The sequence below is a fragment of the Triturus cristatus genome, chromosome 1_1 (assembly GCF_964204655.1).
Source record: "Triturus cristatus chromosome 1_1, aTriCri1.1, whole genome shotgun sequence".
Lineage (NCBI taxonomy): Eukaryota > Metazoa > Chordata > Amphibia > Caudata > Salamandridae > Triturus > Triturus cristatus.
Genome location: NC_140579.1, coordinates 125,710,347 through 125,732,981, shown reverse-complemented (window position 1 = coordinate 125,732,981; position 22,635 = coordinate 125,710,347). Strand labels below are relative to the sequence as shown.

At 44.2% G+C, this 22,635-nt stretch overlaps 1 protein-coding gene across 3 annotated transcripts in view; it reads right to left on the bottom strand.

Annotated features, from left to right (window-relative positions):
• Positions 1–22,635, bottom strand: part of LOC146869755 (max-like protein X) — a 105,642-nt gene that overhangs the window by 50,647 nt on the left and 32,360 nt on the right. For all 3 annotated transcript variants that reach the window (XM_085614184.1, XM_085614189.1, XM_085614187.1), the window contains 4 exons: positions 20,811–20,884; positions 17,458–17,494; positions 1,675–1,755; positions 483–589 (listed from right to left, as the gene is read on the bottom strand). In XM_085614184.1, coding sequence (XP_085470310.1) covers positions 483–589; positions 1,675–1,755; positions 17,458–17,494; positions 20,811–20,858 — 273 coding nt within the window. In that variant the 5' untranslated portion in view covers positions 20,859–20,884. The remainder of the gene's footprint in view (positions 1–482; positions 590–1,674; positions 1,756–17,457; positions 17,495–20,810; positions 20,885–22,635) is intronic.

The window sequence follows — 22,635 nt, the reverse complement described above, 5'->3', positions numbered from 1 at the left end:
GTTTGTGATGCATAAACTCCACAGAATCCTATATTGATGTTCTGCCCCCACCCACACCCTCTTTCTTTCTCGTTCTTTGCTTCTCCTCCACACCTCCCACACTCCACCCCTCTGTGTCGCTTCTCCGACCCCCTGCCCCCAACCCCACCGACATTGCTTACCCACAAGCCGAGCACTCCATATTGTTTCCCCCACCCTGGCCCTCTGTGCTCCTTCCGCCACCCAGACACTCTATGCTGCCACCATCAAAGCTAAAAGAGTACATAAATGACAAACAAGCATTTGCAATGCAACAGGTCTCGCATTTACACGGGTTTAAGCTATTGCCATTGTAAATGATAATACCTTTTATTTATGTTTTAAAAATGATAAAATAATAAAAGGGATTGTCATTTGCAATATCAATAGCTCAAACTCGCGTAAATGCATTTCAAATGCTTGTTTGCTACTTCCTGTCCAGTTAGAGTTCCCTCGGTGCTGACCTTGATGGCATCCCTTCTCTTCTGTTCCGCCTGCGTGTGGGCTTGCCTTCTACGGTCCTTGTAGGACTCTTTACCAGTGTCCTGCCTGTAGTCACTGTCCTCGTCATCTGCGGGTGGAGAACATTCATTGTGATGCATTGTCACTACTTGGAGAACACATATTTCCGCCCAAAATCACAACCAAGAAGAACGGACAGTCATGATATTCAAGGGAGCACTGCAGAACAGAAAGCTCCACAATCACTAGTACAGGTAAACAAGTTTAAAGAGTTAGGCAACCGGGGTTCAGGTTCATCATCAAAGGCATCCCTCATTCAACAAATAACTGAATACAAAGTGCCCTCGAACAGTTTGTTTAACTATGCTGAGCACACAACACTCTGATCTATGCAACCCGCAGAAGCCTTAACTGTTCATCTGCTAGTTTATAATCTTATTTTTCCACCAGTATCTACACTACTAAAGCTGAAGCAAAAGCCAAAATGCACCACTTAAGACTCCCTTACGAAGCCGCTAAAAGTTAGTTCACTTCCTTGTTTACTAGTATTGTTAGAAGAAAGTTAAGAGAACTTGCGATCAGAAACGTTTAGAAATCTTTTGCCTTCTGTTGGAGCGGCCTATGTTTGAATCTTTCCAGACGCGTTACAGTAGGTGCTTTCATTAGTTCCGCTCATCAGGAAGATTAACATCTTTATACTCAACACACAATAGCTCATGCAAAAAGCATTTTGTAACATTCTACACAGCATAGAAGTTAACAAAATACTTTGCGTCTATATGAACTAAATAATGCTGCCAACTGGAGCCACAGTTTAGTTACTAAAAAACAAAGATTTGCTCGCTTCCAGCAGTTCTGTTACTTATAGTATAGTATTTAAGCAACAAGAGGATGTACATTTAGATGCCCCTTATTTTTTGTCATCCAGATTCAATTGCTCCTTGGCCCTTTCTTTCATATTAAGTGGGGCCATGTGCACAGAGTAAACACTGTATTAAGATACAACACACAATCTATACTATGACTGCAAAACAAACTCTGTTGCCAATATTTGAGGCCACATGCACCCTGAGCAGCATTTGGCATGTAGTTTCACATTATGAGGATAGCAAGCTCCTTATCCTTGCCACACACATCAACAGAAGAACCTTTGCAATACACACAGTTCTGGGTGTTCAAGCACACGGGTAATACCTGTATTTGGAACCGAAGAGGCACTGGTCGATCCAATACTATTTGCTCTCGACACTATACCTTTCCTGTCAATAAAGAGTGCTGTGGAGAGAAGAACGGAAAAAAGATTTAATGCAAGAGACCAGCACTCGAAGCCATCACGCAGGGATGTGGAATTCCTATAGCCCGACGCCCGAGACATATTGTTTGGGGTCAAGGGCAACAAGTTTCCATGTGTATTTTGTCCATGGGACAAGTAGGCCCAACCCCCTACATCACAAACCCTTTGACTGCCAGTTTACAGTACCACATTATGGATCAGGGAAAGGCTTTGCCTGCACTTAAGGTAATATTTGTGTCCGTGTGTTAATGCTGTTCAAACTTGTATTTATGGTTCATTAATGCAAAACCTTTATTATTATGGTGAGTAATCTAAGTACATGTTGTAAGTTCAGACTGTACTACTGACAGTGGGTCCAGTATAAAAATGTGTACACACGTTTTCAATATTTAGCAATATGAGGCTATGCATACTGCTCCCAGAATGCTCTGATTAGATGCAAATGTATGCAGAAACTTGAAAGCAAGATTGATTATTCTTTGCTTTCACAAAAAAAATGTTAACAAAAAAAAATGCTAAACATTTCACTATACTGTAACATTTTAGGTACCATTTTCCTGCAGCATCATTTAGTCAAATGTGTTGCTGTGTGCTAATGTATCCGAAAAATATTCATAATGGAAAATCAGTGTAAACCAGTTTTAATAAGATTATGGGAAACAAAAAAAAAACGACCATTGGTAAAGCCAATAGGTCTGAAATTGTTGATCAGCCTTTTGGTTTTGTCCATGCGTGACTTGTTTTGGCATATTTTTTGTAAAAGCTTATTGGTGTGGGAGCTACCGGACCCTCATTATAACAAACATTGGCAAAAGCAAAAATTGTTTTGGTCTCAAAAAGCACAGAACAAAACGGCTATGTGTCGATTATGCTCCTTGTGAAAGAACAGAATGCTGTCACTCACTGTGAAGCTAGCCGACAGAGAGAGAGACAGAATTTTAATATACACAAAATGTCATGGTTAACGCCAGACCTAATCAGGGGTCCAATTATTAAATAAAGTCTCAAAAGTGTACTTGTGTCCTTGCATTAAGTGCAGATATATGACTTTCATGAATTCACAAGACTTTACAGAAGTAGGCCAAGAAATAGTACTCCTAGAAAATATTTGTGAACTCTATTTTAGCATGAGCTAATATGCAGGTGTAGATGTGCTCATGGGAAAATCTGAGTGTTTGCAAGTTCACTTTCCCTCCAACCATTTTCTCCCCAACCCTGAAAGAAGTTTTATGTCTGCCATTGTCAGGAGTAAACTGCCAACCTTTCTCAGTATGGGAAAAGATTAGAGAAGAGTTGGTAAAAACCCTTAATATGCAAATTAGTAGGTTTGCACAGACTCAAAAGGGCATTCCAACCCTGGAACTGATGCTTACCTTCAGCATTAGAATGTAGATCTGCTGAAACGTGGCAACATAAGGGTATTGCTAGTATTCAAATGCTACTATGGAAGGAGCCCTGACATAATCAGAGTGGGATAGGACCTTGCTGTCTGGGGGAAAACATGGCGGCAGCTAGGTGAGCGGTCGCAGCACTCTAGCCGAGCTCCTGTCCATGCGGATAAGCGGATAAACGTTGGCAGCAGGATAAACGCGAGGACGCATGTTCGTATCGCGGGTCTGTCAAATGACACCGCTCCTTCGTTAATACCTCGGTGTCTTATGCGCGCGAGGAGAAGCGTCTTTTTGGCTTTTGGCTCTGGGTCCGACGCCGTCATTGTTGCCGCCGGAGCTGTTGATCTGCGGGCTGATCCCCGCGGAGTTACTGCCACTGCATATGCTCCTCCCTCCGGTCTCAGGTCGGATGCTGCGGGGGAGAGGCCAGGACTGCCAGGACTGCTGGTTGACTGTCGAGTCCCGGGGCAGGCCATTCTCGGCTTGCAGCTGTGGGGTCTTGCTGCACTGGAGCTGCGCCGAGGAAGGAGGGCCCGTAGCCTTCTCCAGGGACCTCGCAGGGAAGAATTTCACACGGATATCGCCTCTGAGCTTGGTAGGAGGGAAGGGGGGGGTGTGGAGGAGAGAGAGAGGGCTAAACGCGCAAGAGATGTGTCGAGGTATGTGGAATCTCGGGGGGAGATAGAGTTGGTGCAAGGGGGTTCGGGCAGGTCGAGGAGCCCAGAGGAACCAGTGGAATTTGTGCCTGCTTGTTTAGAAGCCCCTGACATTAGCTCTGTTTTCAGGTTGCTGCCTCCCCCGCAGGACGTTGTTAAAGCTAGTATTTCCCCTGTAAACTTGGAGCAGGGGGTAAGGAGAGCGGGGGAAGGTGCTTTAAATATAAAGGTTAAAACTGTTGGTGTGACCGTTGAATCGATCGAGGGAGGTCTGATGCAATTGAATTCAGAGGTGTCTTTGAACTTGAACCAGACAACTCAAAGGACTCAAGGGGCCCTCTTTAAAACAAGAGTCTCCTCATATCTCTCAGGTGAGGTTAAGGCGAAACGTGTTTTTTCTAATAAAACAGTAAAAACAGTAAAAAACCCTAAGATCGTTAAAAATATCAAGGTAGCTAAAAATACAGCTAAGAATACTCCTAAAAGTACAGAATCTAGGATTACGCCGTCCTTGCGGTCCTACTTTAAGGCTACTCCACAAGTCCTGCGTCTTCCTGATCAGCAACTACTTGAAAATACTTCTTCCATGATGGCGTTGCTGAACAATCCTGAATCTTCAGTATTGACTACAGACCCGATTATTCTTTCAGGGCCTGCTAAAACAAGCGCCTCACTGTTCCCGGTTGGAAAGACAGATACGAATTTAGAGGAGGATGTCGAGGCTGGGGGTAATACTGGTACTCTTTTAGTCCTCCCTACTCAAAGTTCCACAGCTCCTGCTGTGAGTCTCAGTGCTTTGGGACAACCGTCAGCCTTCTCGTCCAATATCTCGTCTAGTGTCTTGCTCCAAAGTACTAATGATGGGTCAAATTCGATGGGTTTACCGAGTGTCATACCGTCGACTACCTTACTACAAAACCAAATAGATCTTCCATGCTCCACAGAGCCTTTGACCTCCTTGTCATCCTCAAAGCATTCGGCTATGGAGCTTTTACCAACGATGAATATTCCTGAGTCTTCGTTATTAGGGTCATCACATAGTATCGATTTACCACAGGAAGATGGTCGAGGGGGTACAGCTTCTGCTTCTGCTTCAGATACGTACTCAGCTGGCGGGGATGATCCATCTTTAGCTTCATACCTCCAGACGATGTTTTCATCTTTATCAGCAGACATTAAAAAAGGCTTCGAGGCCTCGGCAACTATCCAATCTGAAATTCGGAATTTTTGCGAGTCTCTAGATAGTAAACTAGTCAGCCTCGCTACAAGAACGGAAAGATTGGAGGATAATATGACAGTCATGTCTTTGCATTTGGATGACGCCAAATTAGATATTGGTAAGCTTAAAAAGGAGGATCTGATGTTGGCTGAGAGGATGGAGTCTTTAGAGAATAATGCACGCCGTAATAACCTCCGTATTCTCAACATTCCGGAAGGTAGTGAGGGGTCAGATATTAAGCAATATATCACCCAACTGCTAAAAGAATCCCTGAGATTAGATCAGTCGGTTGAGGATCTATCTCTTGACATCCAGCGTATCCATAGAGACCCCTTCAGGAGGAACCCTCAAAGGGAAAAACCAAGGAAAATACTGGTGAACTTCCGTACTTACACTCTGAAGGAATCTATCCTGAGTTTGGTCCTAAAGCAGAAGTCATTGAGTGGGAAGGGGTTCAACTTTCAGGTTAGATCAGACCTATCAAGGGCCACTCTGGATAAGCAGTGGGAGTTCGGGAGGAGGCTGGAGGCATTCAGGAGCCTTGGCGCAGTGGCCCAACTAGTATTCCCAGCCGCCCTGAAGGTCATGCATAATAACACTATGCACAATATTCGATCTGTGCAGGCGGCTGATGAACTCCTAATTTCTCTGGGGAAGAGTAGAGATAAGAATAAAGATAAGGGGGCCTCAAGTTAAGAGCAGAGCAGAGTATGGTTTTTGTAAAAATGGGTCCATTCATTGCTATAGGGAAGGCAAAAAAAAAAAAAAAAAAAAAAAAAAAAAAAGAGGAATTTCTTTTGTACACTGCAGGATTTATAATATATTGGCTTTTCCTATTTTTTCTACTCTTCTTCTTCTTCTTTTTTCTCTTCACACCTTGAGGGTGTAAATATATCAGACAGGAGCTCAGTAAGAGTGCTATCTACTGGTTTATCCAGATAGATAAAGCAAGGGTTTTCCATGGGGTGGGGGGAGGTTTGGGGGGGCACGAGGGGTTGGTGCAAGTTAAAATTTTTAAAAAGTCCTCTTTTTTTGCCCAGTGTTATCTTTCACTGGTATGGAGAATCATAGTTTTGCAGGGGAAAGGTAGTACTGTTAGTAGAGGTAGAGGTTTTTCTTTTTGTGACCATGAGGTGAACACCTGGCTGGGGAGTGGAATTTGCTGTTATGGATAAGTTTAGAGTTCTTTCATGGAACATTAATGGCTTGCGCTCCAGTCCAAGAAAATGGAAGATTATGCAGTATCTTCGAGATTTCGATGCTCAAATACTTATATTACAAGAAACTCATCTTACAGAAAAAGAGATTCTTTCTTTAGTTAAGAAAAATAGATGGGTTGATTTCTGCGTATCTACCACACAAAACTCTAATACTAGAGGTGTTGTAATTATTTTTAAAAAATCATTAAAAGCAAGGCTAGTTGACAAACTTACTGACTCTAGTGGGAGGTGGCTCATTGTTTCGGTAATTATAGCTGGGGTCCGAGTTACCATAGTAGGTTACTATGGGCCTAACCAGGATGACCCATCAGTTCTAGGTACTGTGTTCTCCCATCTGCTTCTTTATCCAGAACCGATTATCCTGGCTGGAGATTTTAATGTGGTCTTGGACCCTCTTATCGATAAATCTTCATCTAACAGACCTATATCTCCATCTAAAACTAGGTCTTTTTTACTTGATAAAATGAAGGAGTTCGGATATGTGGATATATGGAGACTTAAGTCTGGTCTAAGACAGGGCGTCTCATTTCGTAATTATAAATATCAACATCAGTCAAGGATAGACTTAGCATTGGTCAGTCAGGAACTAGTTAAACTGGTACAAAAGGTTTATTATCTTCCCTTTCATCTCTCTGACCATGCTGCTCTATGCCTTGAATTTGCTGGGTTGTCAGAGACCACAGTTAGAACTTGGTCATTCGACCGCTCATTCCTCAATGCTCCAGACGATATCTCTTTTTTAAGAACCGAATCACAGTATTTTTTTGATAACAATACTGGCTCAGCTTCCTCCGGTTTTGTATGGGACGCGTTCAAGGCTTTTTTGCAGGGGCTAATTACTAACAAGGTCTCGTATAAAAGAAAAATTTATAGAGACACGGTCACCTCGTTGGAAGCTGATATGGCTACGGTGCAGGAGAATATTCTGCTACATTCTGCCGCTCCACCAGAGATATTGGAAGACTGGCAAAATAAATTATCTGCATTAAAGGGGGAACTGAGCTCCATCTTGAATTTACGAGTTCTTCAGAGATGGGAGGCCGGTAAGATGGCCCATTTTGAATATGGAGAAAGTGCAGGAAAGCTTTTGGCCTGGAAAGCGAAAACAGATCGTATTAGAAATAATATAGATCAAATTTCGGTAGAAGGTACGGTCCATTCAGCGGATAAGGATATCAGAAATGCCTTTCGTGATTATTTTGAGAACATATATCACGAGGATAAGAGCATTGATGCACAACAAGTCGAGGACTGGCTGAATGGAGTATCTCTTCCTTCTCTTTCTTCTGTTCAGAAAAATGCCTTGGATAGACCTATCACAAAAGAAGAGGTAACTGGAGCTATCTTAGGTAGTAAGAAGGGTAAGGCATCAGGTCCGGATGGCCTCCCTTCGGAGGTTTATCAGGTTTTATTACCAGCAATAGTTCCCTTCTTAACCCAGCTGTTTAATCAGATTTTCTTGGAGGGAGTGCACCCTCCCTCATCTTGGAATGATGCCTCTATTACGTTGTTATTAAAGCCTGGTAAACAGGCTGATAGTTGTGGGTCATATAGACCAATTTCCATCCTAAACTCAGATTATAAACTTTTTACATCTGTCCTGGCCAAAAGACTGGGGGTGGTGGCACCTTGTATTTTACATCAGGATCAGCGAGGTTTTGTGAAGGGTCGCCAGCTCTTTGAGCTGACTTATGATCTGATGGGTGCTATCGACATGGCGACTGCGGATTCCTTGCCTTTAGCTGTCATCACGTTGGATGCCAACAAGGCCTTCGACAGGGTGAATTGGACATTCCTGTCGGGGGTCTTGGTGAAGTTTAACATTGGGGAGGCTTTCCGTGGAGCGGTCAGTTTGCTGTATCGGAACCCTACAGCTTCCTTGTTGGTCAATGGGGAGTTGTCAGACCCCTTTAATATAACCCGGGGTACCAGACAGGGCTGCCCACTCTCCCCTCTCCTATTTGATCTATACATCGAGCCCTTTGCCCAACGACTGAGGGATGATGTGGATATCAAGCCTTTTATCTATAGGGGATGGGAGAGGAAGGTAGCCCTGTATGCAGATGACATTCTCATCTTTTCCTCCGATCTGTGTACAGCACTACCTGCGGTCATTGCACAGGCTAATGACTATGGTGGGATGTCAGGATACCAGATTAATGCATCTAAAACAGAGATGATGACATGGAATGAGGCTGAGCCAGTGGCAGGGGTCCAGCCAAATTGTTCCATGCGGTATCTCGGACTTACTATCGTTAGGGACATAGATAAAATCGTACCGCTGAACCTAGATATAGTCATGAGAGATTGTAGAAGGCTTATGAGGTCGTGGTCTCTGCTCTCCCTTTCCATCTTGGGTAGAGCTAATTTGGTGAAAATGTTTATTTTGCCCAAGATTTCTTTTCTGTTTAATAATATCCCGTTGTATTTTGAACCTTCTATTCTACAAAAGTTGCAAGGTCTTATTAGTTCTTTTATTTGGAACGAGCGTATACCTCGGATAGCATGGAAAAAGATTAGGCGCCGTAGAGAAAAGGGGGCACTAGCAGCACCCGATTTACAACTATATGCTTGGGCTTTCCAACTTTCCCATGCTAGGATGCTGCTTAAGATGCCGATTAACGTGGGTATAGGAAGCATGTTTGCTGCATTATTGAGAGGAGGGGGTGTAGACCAGCAGGGTTTTCTGTTTAAATTTGGGGATCCTAAGTTTTTTAAAAATATTAAGTTGAAGATTTTGTTGGGTTTTATAAGAACATGGGTCAAACTAAGAGGTGCAATAAAGGTGGGCTATTTCTCAGGTAGGTCACCATTATGGAACTCTCCCGGTTCCCCGGCATGGCTTCTTGATAGTCTGGCAACACCTTTGAGAGAGGCTGGTCTGGAAATTTGGGGAGATCTCTTTTTTGATGGAGTTTTGCTATCTTGGGATCACCTATTGGCTAGAGTGGGGTCGGGTCTCTCTAAATTCAAATATTTACAGATGGCAAGTTGGGCCCGTACTCAGAGCTCTGCCAAGGGTAGATTTCAAATAGGTGGTGAGAGTAGTATAGTGACCCTGATGATGGACAGACCTCCCGCACCTAAAGAGATTTCGTTCTGGTATAACTTGTTACTAGATGAGGTTGATGGGGAGTTCGTCTTACCTGAGACGTTGTGGATTTCCTCTTTCCCCGGGAGAGATCTTGAGAACATTTGGTATTCCTCCTTTAAAATCTTATGGGATACAGTGAAGCCATCGTGGTTGCGTAGGAATCACCTTTTTACGCTACACAGGGCTTATTATTCCCCACAAAGGTTATCCAAATTTTCTACTGAATCCACTGTGGCATGCCCTAAGTGCAGATTGTTAGAAGCTTCTGATTTACATATGCTTTTTGACTGCCCATTGGTGTTACCTTATTGGGACGCTATCAGCTCTTTGTTGACAACATCAGTGGGGCATCCAATTGCAATCAACATCTTGCTTGTAATTTTTGGAACATCATTGGAAATTCAAGGTCCTGTTAAAAAACTCTTGTTTTATTGTATCCTACTTGCAAGAAGAGATCTGCAGGAAATGGAAGGATCCACTGCCACCCACCTTGATAGACTGGCGTTCATCAGTACTGCGAATGTCAAAAATGGACTTAGTAAGACCCGGTAACCCCAAAAAACGACATTTTTGGCACCTTCTGAATTGGTCCTAGGTGTGTGTTGGGGGTTTTTTTTTTTTTTTTTTTTTTCCCCATCGTCCGATGATTAACGCTGCTTGGTCTGCTCTCCCTCCTAGATATGGATATACTCAGAGTACGGTTTTCATAAACCGATCATGGGTATTCAATAGCAGCAACATTACCCCTGTATGGATCAATATCTCGCGGTGCATCCTCTGGAGAGTTGTTTGAATAACACTGAGTGCTGGCCTTGCCTGTGATAGCACTACCAGTTTACCTGTGACAGTGTATTTTACCTTTCTCTTCTCTCCTAGAGCTTCTATGCGACTTTCCAAGGGCAAAATGAGGACAAAAAAAGAAGAAAAAAAAAGACATAATCAGAGAGGCTATTCCGGAGCTCATATGAGATTGCTGCCATAATTTGTCACCGCATTACATGGCACTAAAGGGACAAGTGGATTTTGTTACAGGACAAGTAGATTTATGAAGCAAACTGCCCCATGGACCAGTAGATATTTTATAAAATTCCGCACCCCTGTAATCCTAGGGGTCTCGCCCTCCAGTTTGAAGAACCCTGCTCTAGAGCGAGAGATTTGGTTAGCTTTAGCGTTAAGAAAATCTAAGCTAGGGTTTTACGCCAAAACCTCGTACTGAAAAGTAGATAACAGGAACCAACCCTCCCTAATAGGAACTATTTCCCAGCATTGTGTTTTGCAGCAACACCCATCTTTTCAGTGGGCTAAAGGCACATATCCTCTTAACACCAGCATTGGAGGGAACAAGAAGTGGCATCACTCGTAAACTAGGTCGGCATACTCTGTAAACCACCACAGACTATTTTTATTCTTATGTCCCTAACATCCATCAAATCCACAAATACCAGAGTATTGCCCTACTTTGGGCCATTCCAACAGCTTGGCCATGGAATTCTGATTATTTGTGAATTGACCACAAGTAGCTGAAAGGTGGCCGATTTGGTGATGCTTTCCATAAAAAATATAATAAATGTGGTAGTAAGTTTTATGGCAACTTTGATGCGTTGGCGAGGCATGAAGAATTTCAGAAGCTGGGGCAAAATTTAAGTTGCACCATGTTCCAGAAATCAGGACTTGCAACATTTTCTTCAAAAGTATCACATCACGTCTCAGAACACAGAGTGATAAGGAACTGCTGGGCCAGATGTCTCCAAAAAACAAAGACCAAACGTCCTTACTCCCCAGAGTGGTCGGTGGCATTACTAGAGGCGCTCCCTCATAGGGGCCATTGGAGGGGGTTAGAGGAGTGGATGCAAGCGGGAGTCACTAAAATAGGGGATCTATATAGAGATGGGGAATTACTTACATTCGCAGCCTTCCGAGCAAACTGGGACATTCTGCAGGGACACTTTTTATTATATGGGGTGGTTACAGGGGCCATGCGCAGACACTGGGGGCAGGGGACAACCGAGCAATTTACGCACTCCACATGTGAATACATAAGCCTAGCCGGAGGTGTCATCAAGGGGGTATCGTGCCTCTATCGAGCCATTTGGTGAGATTCCACGAGGCCACTGGAGGGACTGCGGGCTAAGTGGGAGGCGGACCTTGGGACTCATATGGAGGATAAGGACTGGGAAAATGCACTCCTCCGGGCCATTAAGGTATCCCGCAATGCACGATTCCAGTTAATTAGTTTTTACACCCTACATAGAGCGTACATTACACCAGACAGAATCAATCGCTATTTCCACCGAGATGATGCAAACTGCCCACACTGTCAGGAAATAGTACATTCACATGATGTGGAGCTGCCCACAGCTTGAAGGGTACTGGCAGGAAGTAATTAGGGAAACAGCACGCATCACAGGGAAGGAGATACCATGCACCCCAAGCCATGTGCTGCTCAACCTGTTCCCCCACACTGCCCGGACCAAAGTCATGGCGAGGTTCCAGGACTTAGCATATATATTGGCAAGGTGCGAACTAAGAAAATAGAAGGCCCCAGCGGGTCCTGGTGTGCTCAGCTGGAAGCAGGAATTGGAGAAGTAGGCACGCTGCGAAAATAGAATACTGCTCCGGAATGCACAGCGAGGCATAGACAGACCAGAGAGAGCTCAGGCTTGGGGAGCTCTGGTAGATGACCTGAAGAATGTAGACCAAGAATCCACTCCCGGCACCCCACAGGCCAGGTCTCAACTGGTTAGCCCTAATAACCAGGAACAGGAGGGGGGTGATGAGGCATCATAAACCGACCACAGCACCCTAACACCTACAGACCTGAAGGTTTGCGCGAGTTTGGCCTCAGTTGGGGCGTACAGAGGGAGAGACCCAGACCACACGTACGGCGGGAGCCAAAGCGGCAGGTTAGTCGACAGCAGCGAGGGGTGGGAGGATGGCGGGGGGGATGGACAGTTGGGGAGGAAATGTTAGATCATCATACTGAATGAATGCGTAGCACGGTGGAACTTATCACGAGATAAGGGGTATAGACAGAATGCCAGCTACTCAACTAGGAATAGCACCTTGAACTGTAAACCGGAAACGTTTATGAACAGGATAAGAAATGAGTGTGTATTGCTGATACCTAAATGCAAATAAAATATGTTAAAACATTTTTTTTTTAAAAGTATCACATCACGTGCATAGGCACAAATTGAAACATGTTTTCCAAGTTCCAATACAAAGCTTGAAATTTAATCACCAACCACAATGTTATGTTAATTTAACTTCCTAAGCGCAACGGTTACCCTAGGGTGTCCTGGCGCTGAGCACTGCCTATCCGGTTGCGGACGTGTAGGGTGGCTATATGGTAAAAAGCCACGTTTTCAGCCCCTTCAGAGTCCTTGAAATTGTGAATTTCTGCCTCGAGCTTTTGTCCAGTGGCTGTTTTACCTTCCACCTTAGCACACAAATACAAAAGCATTTCTCAAACCTAAACATGGCAAATAATGTATACATATTTCTTTGGCCTTTATTTGTTTTGTGTGTTGGCATACATTTTTGAAGAGAAGGTGGGTTATTTCACTTTCCAACATTGAATTCTTTTTTAATTTTTTTTAATTTTATTTAACGTTTTAATTCTTTTTCACATATAACAAACAGTTAGTGCATGGGCCCCACATTAACACATCAGCAGATCATAATCCAAACAATGCAGTTCTGGTATACTTCACCCTTCCTACCCCTCCCACCCCCGTGCATGATAAAGCCCTACCGGCTATACACGATCCAATTGTAAAGTCTCATCATACACTGGACCCTATGTGTACCTACCCATCGTCCGTCCTTCCACCCTCCCTCCCTGTGCCTCTTCTAGCATGTTATCCAGTAGTCACCCTCCTATTCCTTGGTGTCTCCTATATCCAAGGTCCACCAAATCTTCTCCTATTTTTATTTTGCAGCTCCTGCCCTTAAAAAACCCTCTTTCAATAATTTTATAGTATCATACCTTGTTCCCATTTGCTGAACGATGGTAGTGAGTCACATCCCTCCTAATAAGCAATGTCCCTTTTCGCCACCATCTACCCCATGATCACCAAAATATTCTTGTACCTCGTGAGATCTGAGGGTTCCCATATGCCCAACAAGGCCCTGTGGGGTATCAGATCAATAGTGGTCCTATCCGCCTCCTCCAAGGATTTGGTCACTTGTTTCCAGAATGAAAGTATCCCAGGGCAGTGCCACCAAGTATGAATAAAGGCCCCTTCAGCACACTTTCGGGGACACATAGGATGACCCCAAAAGCATCCCAACCCAAGAAGCCCCTCAGATCAGCCACCCACCTCAATCTAGTACCCTCCCAGAGGGGCGCATCTGGTGGGAGTCTCTTGTCCCATTTAATCTCCTTCAGTAAATTATTCCACACCTCCAAAACAGTAGACGTGGCCGGACATGCCCGCCCATTCAATCAGCCTCCATACAGAACATTCCTGTAGCTGTGGTCTCCCATTCCCCATCATCCCACTCGTACTGCCGGGTCATCGCTATTTGCGTATACCCAGTCATCACCACACCCACCTGCGCTGCCTCCTATTTCCAAACATTAGGCAGTGCTATACCACCTTCATACTTGGACTGCGGCGGGCCCTCATCCCATAGCAAGGTCCTCACTAGGGAGTCTACTTGAGAGAAGAACGTCTTTGGTAGCTTATATGGCCAATTCTGCAGTACATACAACAATTGGGTAAGAGCTATCATCTTGAACATAGGTGCCTTGTTAGCAGCGACACCAGCAATGTGCTCCAATGTTTTATGTTCCGCTCCAACCCCTGAAGCAATGGATGAAGATTTCCGGTATTGTGCTCCTACCGATAGGCAACTCCCTAGCACAGGGCTTCTGATACAGTAACCTGATCCGGTTCATGGAGCTGGGACCAAATCCCATTCTTTCTAGAAGCAAGACTATAAAAGACCATTACCTAATCATATGCCTTACTGGGAGTACAGGGACCCCACTTCCCAGGGTTCTCTCTCACGTCTGATTGAGTTATGTTATTATGGAGTCTCCTCAGATTTAGTCTGGGCGAATGACAAGGAATGAAGCCTGTCTGGTCTGAATGCACCATATCAGCCACCACCTCACAAGGCCTATAAGCCTGCACTTTTGCCAGGATTTTGGCATCAACACAGAGTTACGAGATTGGTCTAGAAGAGTCGCACTTCTGTGCAGGCTCCCTGCCTTCGATAAAAGCACAATTGTAGCCATTCGTAAATCGTCCAGCAAGGACCCCCTAAGGAGAGCATCCTGGAGCATTAGGACCATCTGTCTAGCCACCTTACCTGCCATTTTACAGAAGAATTCTACAGGTAGCCCACTTGGACCTGGAGCCTTCCCTGCCTGCCAAGGCTTCTGTGATTTCTCCCTCAGTAAGACTCAACTCCAACCTTTCCGGCTGTTCTAAGATGAGCGTGCTAGTCGGGCGATCTCTCACAAAACTCCTGATCTCCTTCTCTGAACCTCCTGCCCTGGGCTCACAGAAGGCAGGCATATAAGTCATAAACGCATCCGCAATCCGCATGCTACCCCTTACAACCTCGCCCGTTTCCAGTTGCAGCTCCTGAACATGCACGGATTCCCTTTCTCTGCTGCCAATCCAATCCAGCAATTTACCAGCCTGGTCTCCGGCTTCACAAATATGCTTCGGTTTGGCTAGAAAGGACATTTTAACTTCATGTTGTGCCACCTTCTTATATTCTGTGCGCTTGCTCTACAGTGTCAGATAGAGGGAAGCTGCCGGGTGAGAAACATTTTGTCTCTCTAAGTCCTCTATGTCGTACTCCGGCTTCTCTAGGCGCCGCAATCTTTCCCTCTTAACTCTCCAGCTATCACGACTCCAAGTGTGGCCTTGTACGCCTCCCAGACTCCATTGGCACTATGTACTGTGCCTTCGTTTTTCACAGAAGTATAAATCTGTAGCCTTGGCCAATGTTTTTACCCCCCCCCCCCGTGTTTGCTGACTAACCTTCAAGTGGTCATCCTCCAACCCTGGGATTTCTTACTTCTACTAGTGGCTATGGTTACCTGTAAGGGGCATGGTCAGAAATCCCCCTTGCTAAGTATGTGGCTTTCGAGAACCTCCACATCCTTCACATATTTTCTATTTTCTATTTTCTAGATTTGATGAAGCGCAACAGCTACCCCGGCAAAGGGGTGTCCCGGCGCTAAGAACAGATGCACAGATTGAGGGGAGAGGGGGAAGGGGAGACTAGGGAGCGGGGAAGAGATGAGTCTTAATTGCTTTGCGGAATGCTGGGAGATAGTCGATGGACCGAATACTGAGGGGGAGATCATTCCACAATTTGGGGCCAAGAACGCTGAAGGAACGGCCTCCAGTTCGGCAGAGCCGGGTCCTAGGGATAGACAGGAGGAGTTGGTTGGAAGAACGCAAATCACGGCCAGGAACGTAAGGTTGGACAAGGTTACGAAGCAGCGGGGGATTTCTTAGTTTAACGATCTTAAAGATCGTAACTAAGGCCTTGAATTGAATTCGACGGTCCACGGGCAGCCAGTGGAGTTTGCGAATAGTAGCACTGGCTGAACATCTGCGTGGAAGGCCTATCAGCCTATAGTATCCCTGGGTGCCAAGACAAAGTCTAACCTGGGGGGACATGCCATGTGCGTGTGAGTAAAAGGAGAAAAGCCACTCCTGTTCATGAAGGACCCTCCATACAGCAGTCAATGTTAAGGCCTGCATAGATTCCTCCAGTTCCCCACTTGTGACCTCCACTTCTGGCTTAGTACTTATTCTATCTAAATGTGTGTCATGCACTAGATTGGAGTCTCCCCCTATAATAGCACAGGCCTGTGGGAAACCCGCTAGAAGCTGCCCAACTTTTTGTAGTGTCAGTGATTAGAGACCTGGCAGCACATAAATGTGAAGAATCACTGTTTCCCCCTTCCATTCCTCCATTGTAGCCATGTAACAGCCCGCCACATCCAACCAGGTGCGGAGGACTTGAAAGGTCAGAGACTTTAATTAAAATGACCACCCTCTCCAGCTTGATGTATGTTGTGCATATGATAATACCATAGATCTACTCCTTCCGAGGCTATTGTGTTGCGGATCCATCAAGTGAGTCTCCTGAAGGACTATCAAGTCAGCCCCATACCTGGTAAAGGCTCTAGTCACCAGGCTTCTCTTCATTTTATTGCCTAGATCGTTAACATTCCACGACATTAGGATTAAATTATTGTTCACTCAACCTTATTTGCCCAAGAACCCTGCGTGGCACGGTAACCGGGCAGTTGCATTCTCATATAGTCTACTGCTACACAACCACAACCCCTTTCTCCTCATTGGAATCATTTAATTAATTCATAGGGACAGCAGATGTGACATCGCATGCCCTCTTCCCCTTTAAATGGGCATCAAGGGAATTCACACAATCTTCTACCCCATTACAGTGAGTTCATAAAGTGATGAGAAACACTAACTAACCACTTCAAACACTAGCAAGCCTTACACAGACTTACTTTCAAGCATCCGTCTGAAGTACTGAAAGCAGCCCCATGAGTGAACTGTGAATACAGGGGTCTTAAATTGCTATCACTCTATGACACCAGTGTCTCTAACAAGACAATTCCCCACTGATTTCTGCACAAGGCCCTTCCTGCACAGCATAAGCAAAATCCACACTTTACCACATTTTCTTAAGGTATTATGTACAAATCTACAAACCATAAGCAAGAAACACAGTAACATGAAAGAATTACTAAGAAATCCATAACCACTATATCTGGAACACAGGGGGATGGTCCAGGAACATCGTACAAATCTATGAGGAGTAAGGCGTGGTGAGAAGAGAATTCGGAGGGAGGGGTTGAATCTCTTCCTTATTCTCTGATGTAAAAGGAAAAGTGGTGCAAACAAAGTTAAAAGACATCCAGGTAATGTTTTCTTGGCAATTGGTTTCTTAATTTTCAAAACTTGCATTCCCAAAAAGCAGTGCTACCAAGCATGAAGTGAAAAGTGGTAGAATTGTTTTAATGTTTTTAAAGCGAATAAGGCAGAATGACAATTCAACCAGGAATCATTTAAAAATCAGTACAAAAACACAACTTACTTTGTTCAACTCCATTGTCGCCAAAAGTGCTGTCAACCTGTGTCATTGTAGAATTAAAGTTGGCATTTAAGAAAGGACGAAAAGAGCAGTGAAAATAGTTAGAGATAACAAAAGTGGAATACTGGAAGATAACAGACGCTCCAATGTATTTTTCTTCAACTCACTACACTTTTCTTAACGAGAATAATTATATTTTGTAAAAATGAATCAATGTAATTTGCATTCCAAATGTTACTACAAGTTGTGTAAATATATTTCATGTTTTAGGGGTGTCATGGCGTTATGAAACAACTAGGGAAAAAAGCGGGCCTTAAATAGATGGAACAAAATTAAGAGAGAGGATCATCTGCCTTTTCAAAACTGAACATCATCTGAAACCTGGCACATCTCAGGAAAGAGGGGTTCTAGAGTTTCAGATCCAAAACCAGATGGCACTGCGAGCACACAATCTTTTAATCCAACCAAGCAAATGGGAGCAACAATATTTTAGCCAAGTTAATAAAAACAGTGATCTCAATAAAGAGGGCTTTGGTGCCAAGCTAATACAGTCCAAAAACATGGGTCTGAATACCTTTTATTGGAATAATTACAAACTTAGGCGAGACTGGTCATATGTCTTCTTCACTAACAAAGCAGTCCTAAACACATCTAAATACCTAGGTGCCAAGTTCTCAAGCACTACCTATCGAAAAGGTCTCTGCCTGGGGAATCAGAGTTTCAAAAGTCAATGAGTCAGCAAAAGTATGAATATGCTGCCTTACAAGTTCCTTCTGGCTCTGCTCCTCACTACCACAGAAAAGAAACGAAAATATCATTCGCAATCCTAGCTACTGATTTCTGGGCTCCTCTCTTTAAACTCTGACACCTGGGTCCAAAGCCTCCCCACTGCTGTGCCTCCCCTCCCCCACCCCAAGTATCAGCAGTTTCCCATGGGAGGGTACTCTTCATCGTTTACAGGCTTTGACTGTAGTAGGTCACCTTTAAAACGATAAAATTAATTTTCCCTTTACCAAAATTCCAGTGGTGTCTCTTCCACTATATTCACCAGTAAATCTCCATAACCTTCTTTAAGTGTCTGCTGGGCATGTGAATATTGCAGAAACTGGCGGCCGAATCGCTTCTCAACTTCAGCTCCCCAAAGGGTGCCCTCCTCCCATATGTCTCCCACCTTAGTCAGACCCATAGGGTCCCACTGGCGACGCCACTCCATGTGCAGCATCTTCCCAAGTTGGCCTCCCAAATTGGAGTATCCAGTGTCAGCCTTGACTACAATCCCATTACTCTCGTAGCTGCTCTCCATACCTCAGGGATTTTGCTGTTGGGAATGGGAGTGCTTGAAGATGGTTCTTCCCGAACAGCAGATCGAGGTAGCTCACATTGCCCATTGCCTCCCTGTCGCCCATCAATGCTGGCTCAGTTAGTGATGTGAAGGCCCATTCGTTAGCCACCAGCAAATGGTTTGCCTAGTAGTAATGTTTTAAGCTCAGGAGCGCAATCCCCCTTCATAGTGTCATAAGCTATCTGTGGTGACCTTCTGCCAAAAATAACATGTGTATAGTGGATTCCACTGCCCTGAAGAAGGCTTCTGGCGCAGCATGGGGGGGGTGGGGGGGGAGTATTTTGGAGGACAAAGACATTTCGGGAGCGTAATCATCTTGTATAAAGCCGCCAGACCTAGTAGCGATATGCAAAGTTTTCTGCATTGGGATACCTCTTTCTATAAGTCCTTGTGCATCCTACCTAGATTTTGTCAGTGTAAGTCTTGCGGGTCGTGGTCCCATAGATACCCAGATGGCAGAACCCCCCAGGTGGACATACCACCGGGATTTCACACACCCCTGATCCTCATCAGGGTGTGATCAGGTAGATTACGGACTTCCACCAGTTGAGATGGATACCTGTGAGAGACTCAGAACAGTCTGCCTCTGGACGGTGAGCTTTGGCCAGCTTTAGCGTTAAGGAAATGTAAGCCAGGGTTTTATGCCCAAACCTCATACTGAAAAGTAAATGACAGGGACCAACCCTCCACGATATGACCCATTTCACAGCACTGTGTTTTGCAGTAACACCCATCTTTTCATTGGGCTAAAGGCACATATCGTCTTAACACCACCATAGGAGGGCTCAAGAAATGGGATCCGTCGTAAATTGGGTCGGCAGACCAGGACCATCAGACCCAAGTACCAATGGCTCTGGTAAGGATGGATCTCATTGTCCATGGTGTCCCCGGGTATTGAAAAGCATGGAAATCATCTGCTGTGCCTAACACATACCGCTTTGTGGAAAGGTAAAACACAAGGGTAGAGGACCTGTGGGAAGAGCCTAGGTGAACTATTCACATGCGAGTAGTCTGTGCCCCCTGATAAGTGGCACGCGAAGAAGTAGTTGAGTAGGTGTAGGTGATAATTATAAAAGCTTATTTGAAGCTCCTGTTTATAGAGGCGCTAACAGCATTTAAAGACACCTACAGGTCAAACCCGTAAAGACGTGGCAAGCAATTCATTTAGAGCATAGTTACTGGTCAGAGGACAGCTACAGGCATATTAAACGCACTGGTTGCTGAACCTAAAGTGAAATTCCCCCTCTTTAAAATTAAATGTAATCAAGGCCATCACACATTGCATATTTAACTGCTGCCGTGAAGCGCCCAGACGCTTATACAGAAGAACCTCAACAATACCAGCTCATGTGATGGCTCTTTGAAGGAACAGAGGGCCAGATAAGCGATTCATTCAAGAAGGCATTTCCTTCCCATTTGGAAAATATGCCAGAAGTTGGATTCGGATTGTGGTTTTCACAACAGTGAAGCAGTATGGTTGGGGCTGTTTTTGAGAATGTGCGGCACCATTTTAGCCTTGTGGTGATGTAGTAGGATTTGAACAGACTTAGCAGAACAGACAGTATTTCTTTCGGACTTTAATTCTTGTCTGAAGGTAAGCGACTGCGTGTCTGAACAGTATGTTCGACTCATTTGGTGAGATATAGAGATAGATATTCTATTTAAATCTTCCCTTTCCAGGTACTCAATCTGTTTATGTGCAGACAGCCAGCAAAGGGCTCAAGCTGTCTGGTTAATCTGATCTTACCATGTTTCGATGTGAGTGGCTGCTGTGTAACTATGGCTATATAACTCTACCATTACTACAAACTCTATACAAAGAGCGACAGAACATTACAATCACAAAATGCACGATTGCACCATTTACTGAACTTTAAAACTCATCACCCAATTAAGACTACCCAGTGTGGCGTCAATCAAATGAAGAAAAAAGTACTTTTTGAGAATCAGAATATTTGTAAGGATCTGCCAATATAGCTTCAACTTTGTAAATATGGATTTTTAGAATTTGTACCTGACAGAGGTTGGGGAAAACGTCCTTTAACTGTTTCTCTTGATCCATTATTTAATTGAGCACCAAATTTCTCTCTAAATTAAAAAAAGATGAAAAAGATTAAGTGAATAACGTATACCTTTAACATAATGTCTTAGTTATCTGTAGCATATTGTACATACTTTCCACACAGCATAAGAAAATGAAGAAATGTATTCAATAACAAGAGTGTAAATGGATGTTCTGTAATGGCGGAGCAATACCACTAAACATGGCCTTATTTTAAAGGCATGATGCCATTGTTGGGTAAAAGAAATTACATTTTTACACCAATAGCATATTCCTAAATGTATTTCAAACTGTTGAGAAGGGAAGTAAGGGTTATGAATAATGTTCATGAAAGAGCCAAGTCAAGACATTCACCTGTGACGAATCCAAATATGAGCTTCCGTTTTTCATATTTCGACTACAAGAGCAGCGCTAAACCTCAGAACAAGTATCATCCAACATGAAATCCCATTCGACTCTACCCTGAACCACCTCAAAGAACTCTTCCTTGACAGGGAAAGTTAATACCTTTCCTTCTGCCACCGTTGCTACCTTCTTTTCGTGCCAACACTAGCAAATTCATAATACACCGCCAGGCATACGCAATTCCTTTCATGCGCACCCCTAGTACACTTCCTTCCCCCACACAGCCAGTTTGACTCCAATGACTTCATATCAGTCCTCTTTGAAACTTCCCTCCTGTTTTGATGATCTCAAACCACCAAAGGCATATGAAACAGCTATCACGACCAGCTTGTATGCAATTTCACGTCAAATTATTCCAAATTCACAGGAACATTCCCTCGGAGGTGTATTTTATACTATTATTTATTCATGGGCTTATAGAGCACTACGAGTTTCCTTTCCTTTACTTCAGTGCACTGAATATGGGCTATAGTTTAAACACATGGGAGAAAGTTGAAGTTCATTTGGAGTGGAGGAGATCGCAGTCTGACATTTTTCATTTGCTACTACTGATATAGGATAGAGACTTAGAACCGCTCTGCTTTCAAGCCTTTTCTGACTTGCAGGTAGTTAAGCTCTGTTCTCAGGCTTGGGTTAAGAGCATCCCACAGGGTGGACCCCTGGATCCTCCGGTGTCATCCCTTGGTTTTTCCAAAGGAAGGCTTGTTGGGTGATCAAACAAGCTACTGGAGAGCGCTGCATGTTAGGGGTGCAGAGGAGATTTTGATGGAATTTATAGTGTTAGCTCCAGATGGCCTTATGAATGGAGCAGAGGACTCAACTTCTTCCTGGTGTCCACAGGAAGCCAGGATTTGTATTACGTGGTCCCACCTCCTTGGACAGAGGAAAGGGTGTCCTCTTTTTAAGACATCATTTAAACAAGTTTACCTGCTTTTTCTATCCAGGTCCAAGTGCATATTCCATCAGGTTCCCTTCTTCACCACTATCTCCAAGGATTCCATATTTGGTATTGCACAGAGCGTGCTAACGTTCCTGTGTTAAGTAGTACACGGAGCCTGCTTCAGGGGTAAGCATTGCAAAGAACAGAATATCTCTTAGCAGAATTAGACATACTGACCATGAGACTGTGTTCTAGCCTATCCATGGATATTAAACGCCAAGGGGTTGGACCGATTTTAAAGCATTCAGATGAAGCTTGTTTGTACATCTATTATGTTAACTACCACCAAGATCAATCCAGTAGTGGGTTATGATGACCTGCGGGGCATGCAAGTCTTTCCCAAGTAATAAGCCCAAAATCTTGTCAGGTCCAACAAACAAGAACAATATAATCCAGGACTCAATGACTGGAACCTATGGAAAAGAGTAGACA